We start from the raw sequence: 12,116 nt of genomic DNA, 5'->3' as shown, positions 1-12,116 counted from the left end.
GTGGGGGAGTCCAGAACGAGAGGGCATAGGTTTTGGGTGAGAGGGATCAAATTTTAAAGGGACCTAATGGGCAACCTTTTCATGTAGAGGGTGGTGCATGTATGGAATGGGCTGTCAGAGGAAGTGGTGGAGGTTGGCACAATTACAGCATTTAAAAGGCACCTGGATGGGTATATGAATAGGAAGAGTTTAGAGGGATATGGGCCAAGTGCTGGCAAATGGGACTAGATTAGATTAGGATATCTGGTCAGCATGGACGAGTTGGACCGACGGGTCTGTTTCCGTGCTGTACATCTCTTTGACTCTATGACTCCTGCACTCCACAGACGGGACGTCCCAAGGGAAAAAGGTTCCAACATTTTCTTTAAATAAAACTGGACGTGCTGACCTCCTCCCTGGCCGTCACATCCTGAAATGGGACTTAACTCAAACCTACTGAGCCAGAGATATGGACATAACCACAGTGAATTCTGAAAGCTAGTTCTCATCAACCTGTTTGGACATGTTATGGCACAACTCCAGGCAGGTGGAACTTGAACCCATATCTCCTGGGTCAGAGGTAGGGACGCTACCACAGCACCATAAGAACCCTTTGCTAAATTCCATTAATTGTTGAGATAGGATTTAGCTCCTGTGTCTGAAAAATATGAAGCTGGACCACTGCAAGACTAATCACTGATTCCTGAAGAAGGGCTTATGCTCGAAACGTCGATTCTTCTGTTCCCTGGATGCTGCCTGACCTGCTGCGCTTTTCCAGCAACACATTTTCAGCTCTGATCTCCAGCATCTGCAGACCTCACTTTCTCCACTGCAAGACTAGTCCATTGACAAAACCACTACATAATCATCTCCCCTGAAAATTATCTCTAACCAACCTGCTTGGATATGTTATGACATAAAAATCTTTAAGCTGGTTCTTACATACATCGTCAAAATGTGTCGTGCTGGAAAAGCACAGCTGGTCCGAGGAGCAGGAGAGTCAACGTTTCAAGCATAAGCCCTTCATTAGGAATGTCTGGGTCACCACGGTGGCTCAGTGGTTAGCACTGCTGCCTCACAGCGCCAGGGACCTGGGTTCGATTTCAGCCTCGGGTGTGGAGTTTGCACATTCTGCCTGTGTCTGCGTGGGGTCCTCCACAATCCAAAGATGTGCAGAGTAGGTGGATTGGCCATGCTAAATTGCCCATAGTGTTCAGGGATGTGTAGATTAGGTTCATTAGTCAGGAGTAAATATAGGGTGGGGGAATGGGTCTGGTTATGTTACTCTTCGGAGGTTCTGTGTGGACTTGTTGGGCCAAAGGGCTGTTTCCACATTGTAGGGATTCAAGGATTATGCTCGAAACGTCGACTCTCCTGCTGCCTGACTGGCTTTGCTTTTCCAGCAACACACTTTTTGACTCTAATCTCCTGCATCTGTCGTCCTCACTTTCACCTCGTCTTCTCTACATTGACCCAACCTTTCTCCAGTTAGCTCCGACTGCTCTTAATCACATGTGCATGTACACAGTTAGATGATATTTGCAACATTAGCATCGTTTACTAAATGGGAGGAGCTGTTTGAAAATGGACAGAGTTTAGACTGGCCCTTCCCTGTTGCTGGGAGCACATGCACCAACGAGCCATGGGGGAGCCTGAGGAAGCTCTTTCTGCTGAAGCCATTAGACACTAGATTTCCTCTTACCTTCTCTATCCCAAGCTGTGAGCTGGAGCTCCTGCCCTGGAGCAGTTCTGGTGCAGCAAAGGTGTAAATGTCTGCACCTGAGACATTACTTCGAAAAGTTAATCCACCTCTTGCTGACAGGAGCACAGACCATGGAGAGAGAATGGAATGGAAGGGAAAGCCTGTAAAACAGTTCAGAAAAAGGAAATCTCTTTAATGAAGTAACCTAACATAGTACATAGAACAATACAGCGCAGAACACGCCCTTCGGCCCTTGATGTTGCGCCGACCTGTGAACTAATCTAAGCTCATCCCCCTACACGATCCCAAAATCATCCATGTTCTTATCCAAGGATTGTTTAAATCTCCCTAATGTAGCTGAGTTGACTACACTGGCAGGTGGGACATACCACTCTCTGAGGAAAGAACCTGCCTCTGACATCTGTCTTAAATCTATCACCACTCAATTTGCAGCTATGCCCCCTCGTACAAGCTGACATCATCATCCTAGGAAAAAGACTTTCACTGTCTACCCTATCTAATCCTTTGATCATCTTGTATGTCTCTATCGAATACCCTCTTAGCCTTCTTCTTTCCAATGAGAACAGACCTAAGTCTCTCAGCCTTTCCTCATAAGAACTTCCCTCTAGACCAGACACCATCCTGGTAAATCTCCTCTGCACCTTTTCCAATGCTTCCACATCCTTCCTGTAATGGGGGGACCAGAACCGTACATAATATTCCAAGTGCGGCCACACTAGCGTTTTGTATAGTTGCAATAACCTTATCAATCAGTTATTAGGACAGCATCACCAGCAAGATTTGTCTGTATGTACAGGTGCTGAGATTAAATGAGCAAACAGACAGTAATGTTGAAACTAACTACAACATCACAAAGCCAGGGAAGTGAATCTCAGCCCTGATTCAGTGGTAAAACACTCTCACATTACACTACAAATACCACAGGAGACAAGTTAAACTTCAGCTTTTTGATGTTAAGTAGCAGAGCCAAGACTGTTCAGTGAAAAAAGATCTTCAGTAAGAAAGCATTATACACCCTGCCAAGTATTTTTGAAACGTGATTCCTGGTGTCAAGTTGGAAACCCACATGTGCATAGCAAGATCCTATAAACAAGGTGAGTGTGACCAAACGACTAAACATTGGTCTCGACACATGGGATAATAAAACCACTCTTCTTCCAAATCTTTTGTGTCCACCTGATTAAGGCAGGTACGTCCTCAGCTTAACATCTCATCTTGAAGATGGCACGTTTGACAGTGCAGAGAGAGGCTTGGAAGGAGAACAGGGAGAGAACGTAAGTAGGAGCTGCATCAATAGCTCATGTTCATGACTGCAGTCATCTTAGAACACTTTAAAGCCAATCAAGGACTCCTAAAATGCAGCCACTGCTGTGATGTAAGAAACGCATTGGCTTACTTGTGTGCAGCAAGCTCCCACTAATAGCAAAGAGATTGCAGTGATTGGAACAAGGTTGGCTCAGTGGATTTCGTTGACTCAGGTGAACAGCCCCAATCAGGGTGTCCTGGCTAACAGGAGTCTCAGGGATTCTCCTCATTCTAGGGACCGGCTATGAGCTGGCTGGTCACAGCCAATGCATTTTGCATGCGTCAATAAAGGGGATGGGATATCAGCCTCCATAAAGTTATTTCCATGATACTCATCAGAGAATCTGCTTTTGTGAAGTTGGTTGAGGGCTAATGTTATGGACCAGGCCAGATCCCCTCAAAACATTTCAAGCAGGTGGTCCAGGCCCTAACATGGCTAGGTGTTTTAAAGCAGGTGGAGAGTGGATATTCCAGGAGGGATGCAGCAGGCCCAACCACTCAGTTTTAAACAAAACTGAATTTATTTACAGGATTACCAAATGAAACACAAACAAAAGAGAGCAGAATACTTAATAACCTAAACTAACCAAAACCCTGCAGATTATCCCAACTTTATGACGCTGTTCCCAATACTTAAAACAATCCCCATAAAAGGTAAAATCAAACACAGGGTCCTACATGAGAGAAGTCAGAGAAAGATCAGCATGGATCTGCTTCTTTGGGTCCACAACTTTTACAACACTACGGCTAAAAACCAAACCAGAGAAAAGCTGAGTTGGCCACTCCCCTTCTATTTACAAGTGTTTTTTTTTAAACTTGAAAGCCCTCTGACTGAGGCAGTATATGTTAGCTATAATCAAACTGACCCTAAAACTCTTCAACCCCAGACTTTTCAGAGTGTATGTTTTTTATGACCTCCCTGACAAAGAAACCAAGGACAGCATAACCTTGTTAAAGGAGCAGCACCTTTACACCTCACCCCTTAAAAAAAGAATCATCGATGACCAAAGATGGCTTCATTTTAAAACTCATTAATCTTAAATTGTTAGTACTCTACAACACACAGATACATTACGTTGATGATAAACATGCAAACATGCACAGCTACATTCCATTTCAGTCTGTTGTATTCCTGCCACCGAGTGCCTCCATTTCTTATTCAAGTCTCAACAAAGCATCAGCAATCATGTTTTCTCATCATTCCATATGCACAATTTTCAAATTGAATGGCTGTAACAACAAACTCCATCTAAACAGATTGGCATTTTTGTCCTTAAATTTCTCCACAAAATTCAATGGGTTATAAACAGTGTGTATGATTGCTTCAGATATGTTACTGGTAACATAAACCTTGCAATATTGTAACTCCAACACCAACCTCAAATTCTCCTTCTCAACTGTCGAATATTTCGGCTGATGAATGTTCAATTTAACTATGTAAGTTAGCTCGCTGAGCTGGAAGGTTTGTTTTCAAACGTTTCGTCACCATGACTAGGTAACATTATTGGTGAGAGTCTTGTCATGGTGACGAAATGTCTGAAAACAAACCTTCCTCTTCAGTGAGCTAACTTACATACTTATCATCAACCTGAGCTACAAATCTTCTCAAAAATCGCTATTGTTCAATTTCCTGGAGAAATACCCGATAGGTCTTTCTATCTTCTCGTTGTCTTCCTGCAAGAGCACAGCACTGACACCCACATCACTTGCATTGATAGCCACCTTGAATGGCTTTGCGTAATTCGGTGTGGCTAATACCGGGGCAGTGGATAACAGAGCTTTCAGGCTGTCAATTGCCATCTCCAATGAAACTTCTTGCCTTTCTTTAGCAATTCAGTGAGTGGAGTAGCCACACTGCTAACATTTTGTATGAATTTTTGAGAAAATCCACTCAATCCCAGAATCGTAGCACTGCTATTTTTGTCGATAGTATGGGAAACTCCCCAATTACCTTTGTTTTTGCATCCTATGGGGCCATTTGTCCATGTCCAATAACATGGCCCAGAAAGGTGACTTGGGCTTTGGCAAATTCACTTTTAGCTAGGTTCATCACCAAGCCAGCCTTCCAAAGTCGGTCGAACAAGTCCGATAAGTGTTGCAAATGTTCCTTCTATGTGTGACGAAAAATCGCCAGGACATCTTATATATAGGACACACTTGGATAATCCGGCAATTATCTTATTGGTTAGTCTCTGAAATGTGGCTGCCGCATTTTTCACACGAAAGGGCATGACTTTAAATTGATACAGTCCATTTGGTGTTACAAAAGCCAAAATTGCCTTTCGGACAAAGTTACTTGCCAGTTTCCGCTGAGCAAGTCCAAATTCGAAACATAAGTTCTTTGTCCTACAGCAGAGGCTTCCAAACGCAGAATCGGATATGCACCAGTCTTTGTAACCGCATTGACTTTGCGATAGTGTGGGAGAAACATAAAACACTCTGTTTGCCCACTGTTTGGTCACAGAAACCATGTCTGGTCTTAGCCAAACAGAGCATACCCATAATACCTCAACCTGAGCACAACCAGATCAGGAACTAAACAACAAAACAAGACATGACCTAAAAAGCTGTCAGACAGGAGGAATGCACTCTTTAAGGTAATCTGATAACAGACTTCCTATCTCATAATACCTCACAACTGCTCCCATAGCCCCAAGGGCATGCCCAGTCTCCACAGGTACCAAAGCCCCACAAAGATGACTGAGATTGAGGGGCTCCCCTCTCTCAGCAAAGCATGCACATCACTCTGTAAACCCTTTGATACCAGGGCACTGGACATTAACACATACTCTAGCATAGGAACGAATTATTACCTGATTGCTACTAGCGGACCAACCAATTGTTTTCCATGGAGTGCAATTCAATTCATATTACCTTGTAATTCACACAACCGTACTGTAACCATATAAAAAACAGTCTGTACCAGCAGCTCGTGGAAGAGAACTCTTGGCTTCACTGAGCAAAGTCTCCATTCTACATCAATCCTAGTCATTTTCTCTTCCCCACGATATCGTGTGAAATAAACCAGATTCATCCATAAGACTATAAGACATAGGAGTGGAAGTAAGGCCATTCGGCCCAATGAGTCCACTCCACCATTCAATCATGGCTGATGGGCATTTCAACGCCACTTACCCGCACTCTCCCAATAGCCCTTAATTCCTTGTGAGATTAAGAATTTATCAATCTCTGCCTTGAAGACATTTAACGTCCCGGCCTCCACTGTGCTCCGATGTCAATGAATTTCACAGGCCCACCATTCTCTGGTTGAAGAAATGTCTTCTCATTTCCATTCTAAATTGACCCCCTTTAATTCTAAGGGTGTGCCCACAGGTCCTAGTCTCCCCACCTAATGGAAACAAATTCCTTTCTAAGCCATGCATTACCTTGTAAGTTTCTATTAGATCTCCCCTCAACCTTCTAAACTCTAATGATCCCCAGCCGTTCATTGTATGTTAGGCCAACCTTCCAGGGATCATCCGTGTGAATCTCCACTGGACACGCTCTAGTACCAGTATGTCCTTCCTGAGGTGTGGGACCCAAAACTGGACACAGTATTCTAAATGGGGCCGAACTAGAGCTTTGCAAAGTCTCAGAAGCACATCGCTGCTTTTACATTCCAACCCTCTTGAGATAAATGACAACATTACATTTGCTTTCTTAACCATGAACCCAACCTGCAAGTCAACCTTTAGAGAATCCTGGACTAGCACTCCCAGATCCCTTTGTAATTTGGCTTTATGAATTTTCTCACCATTTAGAAAATAGTCCATGCCTGTGTTCTTTTTTCCAAAGTGCAAACCTCACATTTGCTCATATTGAATTTCATCAGCCATTTCCTGGACCACTCTCCTCATCTGTCTAAATCTTTCTGCAGCCTCCCCACCTCCTCAGTACTACCCGCCTGTCCACCAAACTTTGTATCATCGACGAACTTCGCCAGAATTCCCCCAGTCCCCTCATCCAGATCCTTAAAATATGAAGTGCACAGCTGTGGCCCCAACACTGAACCCTGCGGGACACCACTTGTCACTAGCTGCCATTCCGAAAAAGAACCTTTTATCCCAACTCTCTGCCTTCTCTCAGACAGCCAATCCTTAATCCATGCTAGGAGCTCATCTCAAACACCATGGGCCCTCGTCTTACTCAGCAGCCTCCGGTGAGGGACCTTATCAAAGGCCTTTTGGAAATCTAGATAGATAACACTCACTGGGTTTCCCTGATCTAATCTACTTGTTACCTCTTAAAAAAATTCTAATAGGGTTGTCAGGCATGACCACCCCCTAATAAATCCATGTTGACTTGTTCTAATCCGATCCTGCACTTCTTAGAATTTAGAAATCTCATTCTTATCAATAGATTCTAGAAATTTACGTACAACCAAGGCTAGGCTAATCGACTATTTGTCAATTTCACTCAATCCGTGTCTTGCCTCTCTTTATAATTGGACTTTTCTCCGACAGATAGTCTACACATAACTATTGGGTATCATCTGGTTTTGGCACCATTACAACGGGTGAGCTCCAGTCACTCTAACTCACTTCAATTATGTCACCTTGGAGCATATATTCATCCTTGCCTGCAGTGTATGAGATAGACAACATTGGCTGAGTCACATGAGTACCTGCCACATACCCAGTGGGAGGTGTCCCAAGTGTAATGGTGGCATCCGTGTCAACATTCTGACATATCTTGCAGCATCTACAATGACAAGGTTGTCTGATATTTTGCTCAAAAACTGCATAAATCCATTTAAGATTCTGTAAATCCGTTTTTTAGATTAGAATCAGTCTGAACATTGTAGCACAGACAGCCTCACACAAGGCACCTCACACCTTCAATGCATTATCTGGGCCAACATGGCACCAATTATTAAAGTTCACTTGAGAATGTAACTTTAAAAATGTTCTGTGATTTACTTATGAAAGAACTGAAACCAACATGTTCATTCTAAAAAATGAGAGACTTAACAAACAATCCAGATCTTTTTTAAAATATAATTTCAGTTACATCACACTGTAAACTTTGCTATAAATTCTGTGTCTTACAATCTTATTCTCCACAACCACCTGATGAAGGAGCAGCGCTCGAAAGCTAGTGCTTCCAAATAAACCCGCTGACTATAACATGATGCTGTGTGATTTTTAACATTGTACAGGAGAAAGTGAGGACTGCAGATGCTGGAGATCAGAGCTGAAAATGTGTTGCTGGAAAAGCGCAGCAGGTCAGGCAGCGTCCAAGGAGCAGGAGAATCGACGTTTCGGGCATGAGCCCTTCTTCAGGAGCCCTTTCCTCATTCCTGAAGAAGGGCTCATGCCTGAAACGTCGATTCTCCTGCTCCTTGGATGCTGCCTGACCTGCTGCGCTTTTCCAGCGACACATTTTCAGCTTCAACATTGTACACCCCAGACCAACACTAACTTCTCCTTCAAGGGTTTCCTTTTTACCCTCGATCTTCACCAACATCTACCTTTCCCTTTCCACATGAGGATTTCCCATTTCCGCAATTTCTATCCCACACTGATTTAATTTGATTTTGGAAGCCAAACATTGATTTCTGGACAAACTCATAATCATCAGCCATTTCAGCTGCTAATCTTACTATTTTAACTCTCTGCTCTTCCACATGAATTTTCACTACTTCTATTTTTAATGTCCTTATCCACCTATTTTTAATGTCCTTATTACTCTGTTTAATTGTTTCAAACTCAATGTAAGTTTGACAAGAGTCCCTCCTTAGATTCCTGAAACATTGTCTGTAGGCTTCTGGCACAAACTCATATCCACTTAAGATGGCTTTTTTCACCTCCTCATTTGCACCTGATCCCTCCTCTGGTAGTGATGCAACTAGCTCTGCCTACAAGTTTTGTTTGGATCAACGAGACCTGTATGGTCACTGGCCGCTACATTTGTTTAGCCACTTTTCAAATTAGGTGGAAAAGGCTTCCACAGCTTTCTCATCAAATTTAGGCATTGCTTGAATATATTGACGCAGTTTCTCACCAGGCCTTTGGCTACCATGGGTTTGATCATCCTCACTCTCTTCCTCACTAAGCTTACCTTCAGCCTTCATCTCCATCCTTTTAAGCTGACTTTCCTGTCTAAGTGCCAATTCTGAAGTTCAAATTCCCTCCCTTTCTTCCTTTCCTCTCTCCTCTCTCCCCTTCCCTCTCTCTCTTCTGATTTTAATCGTAATTCAAACTGTTTCAGTTCTGTTGCCCTCTCCTTGTCTGTTGCCTATACTGCAAATTGCTTCATTTACAATTGAACTTTAGCCATCTCTAAACATTTTGATGGCCTTTCCAGCAACTGCTGAGCTATTGCTGTAATTATCTTTCCTTACCTCGCAGAAGGAGTCAGCTCCGACCCAGTCTGCCTGCTAATTCCAGCAGCTTGGCCTTAATCACCTTTTGTAAAATCCCCAAGGTCCCTTCTTCCACCCCCACCCCAGAAAGCTCTTGGTGCCAGAAAGAGCCATTGCTATCCCAAGCACCGTAGGGCAGCATTTGGCACAGTGGTGAGCACTGCTGCCTCACAGCGCCAGAGACCCGGGTTCAATAACCACCTCAGGCAACTCTCTGTGTGGAGTTTGCACATTCTCCCCGTGTCTGCGTGGGTTTCCTCCGGGTGCTCCGGTTTCCTCCCACTGTCCAAAGATGTGCAGGTTAGGTGAATTGGCCATGCTAAATTGCCCGTAGTGTTAGGTGAAGGGGAAAAATGTAGGGTAATGGGTCTGGGTGGGTTGCTCTTCGGAGGGTGGGTGTGGATTTGTTGGGCCGAAGGGCCTGTTTCCATACTGTAAGTAATCTAATCTAAACAAACCAAACTCAACGCCCAGAACAAAAGATACTAACACCTATCACTCGCTGCCTTCAAGTCCAACAACTCTAATCCTGATTTGGAACTATAGAACCAATCCCGCAAAAAATTCCCAAGCTGTTATGGACCAGGCCAGACCCTTTCAAAACATTTCAAGCAAGTGTTTCAGACCCTAACCTTGCTGGTTGTTTTAAGCAGGTGTGAAGTGGATATTCCAGGAGAGATGCAGTTGGCCCAACCACTTAGTTTTAAACAAAACAGAATTTGTTTGCAATATTACCAAATGAAACACAAACAGAAGAGAAAAGAATACAGAATAACGTAACCAAAACCCCAACAGATCATCCCACCTTAATGATGCTGTTCCCAATAATCGCAACAATCCCCATAAACACCCCTTGGCACAAAAGGTAAAATCAAACACAGGGTCTTACAGGAGAGATGTCAGAGAGAGAGAGGATCAGCATGGACCTGCTTCTTAGGGTCCATATCTCTCTCAACACGACTGCTAAAAACCAAACCAAACCAAAGAAAACCTGAGCTGGTCACTTTCCTTCCATTGCACACGTGTTTTTTTAAAACTTCACAGCCGTTTCCCCGAGGCAGTATCCGTTAGCTATAATCAAACCAGTCATACAACTCTTCAAGCCCAGATGTTTTGGAGTTTATGTCGTTTACAACCTCGCTGGAAAAGAAACAAGGACAGCATAACCTTTTATTAAAGGAGCAGCGTCGTCACACTAAACACAACTTTGAGACAGGGAAGAACTCCTTTTTTTGCCTTAAAGCGAAGGTGCCAATGTTGGACTGGGCTGGACAAAGTTAAAAGTCACACAACACCAGATTATATTCCAACAGGTTTATTTTGCAGTACTGGCTTTCGGAGTGCTGTTCCTTCATCAAGTAGCTGTGAAGCAGCATCAAAAGACCTTCTGATCCTACTCCACAGATACCTGATTAAGGAGCAGCACTCTGAATGCTTATACTTCCAAATAAACCTGTCGTAATATAACCTGGTGTCGTGTGATTTTTAACTTTGCTTGAAAGCAGAAGCTTGGGAATTTTAAGATCTGAGTAGCTTGGGACTAATGATCCATTAGGATGAGGAAGGGCAAAGGGATGATGGAAGTTCAGAGGGAGTGCAGTTTTCTAAGGCAAGGGATCCAGCAGTGGGTCCACAAACAGCAGCTTCCTGCTCTTGCAACCATGTGACAGTTTCAAGGTGGCAGTGAACTGAAAGAAGTCCTAAATATTCAAAAAAAAAAATATTTCCACTATATTATCCAGACATTTTGGGAGTCTCATCTTTGTGGTTGAAATTATTCCACAGAGGCCGGTATCCCATCACTAAGTCACCCTTTATTTACTTGTACATGGTCACTGGTCCGGCTTCCTTAGAGCTAGCTCTCAGAGCGAACAGAACCTCTAACACTCCTGTTTATTTTATTTTTTTTTTGCACGAATCTGTATTCAAATTCCACCACCAGGAAGATAGGAAAACACCCGGGTGGCCAGTGACAAACACTGCCCTTCACATCAAAGGGCAGTGCTGTGTGTTCAAAACAGTGAAGGGGAGGGTAGGGACTAAATCAAAATAGAGTTGGAGGGAGAAATGATGCACTCCACTCCCTGCGGCGCCCACCTCTCCCTGAACAACACTCCTGTTTATACCAGTCAGCCAGGGCTCTCTGATTGGTCCATGTTAACAGCTCCAATCAGGGAACTCATTTCCTGAGGTCTACGTGGCTGACCTCATTACAATCACTCCAGTGGTGGTGGCTGTATTCATGGGGCAAATAAAATACTGATTTCTACAGTTAACTCACCTACACTTTTCCCAAAATACTTTCATGGTAGAGCTTTAGGTGGACTAAACCATATAGAGTCTAGAGAGAATATTTTCAACCTTTCCTTTTGTAACTTCTGTGGCAAATGGAGTTCCTGGCAAAGTCGGACTGCCATTCTCCAGCTGGGATCTTCTGGGTTGATTATTTTAATTGCTTTTTTTTTGAGAAATTTTCTTTCAGAGGGGTGTATGGCGATCGATAGAGCATAGGTTTAATGAGTCACTCTGTAACTGAGGGGGAGATGGTGAAGAATGGGCTTTCAATTATAGAAGTTCTGAGATTGTTATTAAAAAGCAAATGTACAAGGAGAGGTTCAGAGCTCTTGTGACAAAGTAGTAGTGTCCCTACTTCTGACCTGGTAGGTTCAGGTTCCTTCACTGCCGCTCCCTCACCACCAGACGGCTGGAGGAAGAACGCCTCATCTTCCGCCTCGGAACACTTCA

At 43.6% G+C, this 12,116-nt stretch overlaps 1 protein-coding gene across 11 annotated transcripts in view; it reads right to left on the bottom strand.

The window, feature by feature from the left end:
* ptpn20 (protein tyrosine phosphatase non-receptor type 20) overlaps positions 1 to 12,116 on the bottom strand; it is a 440,815-nt gene that overhangs the window by 362,211 nt on the left and 66,488 nt on the right. For all 11 annotated transcript variants that reach the window (XM_087982468.1, XM_087982474.1, XM_087982476.1 and 8 more), the window contains exon 3: positions 1,682 to 1,842. In XM_087982468.1, coding sequence (XP_087838594.1) covers positions 1,682 to 1,842 — 161 coding nt within the window. The remainder of the gene's footprint in view (positions 1 to 1,681; positions 1,843 to 12,116) is intronic.

This window comes from Chiloscyllium plagiosum, unplaced genomic scaffold (assembly GCF_037043375.1).
Source record: "Chiloscyllium plagiosum isolate Xiang-an unplaced genomic scaffold, Cpla_swu_hap1 HiC_scaffold_43, whole genome shotgun sequence".
In the NCBI taxonomy this organism is placed as follows: domain Eukaryota; kingdom Metazoa; phylum Chordata; class Chondrichthyes; order Orectolobiformes; family Hemiscylliidae; genus Chiloscyllium; species Chiloscyllium plagiosum.
Note: the sequence above shows the minus strand (reverse complement) of the source record. Positions and strands in the feature narration are given on the sequence as shown.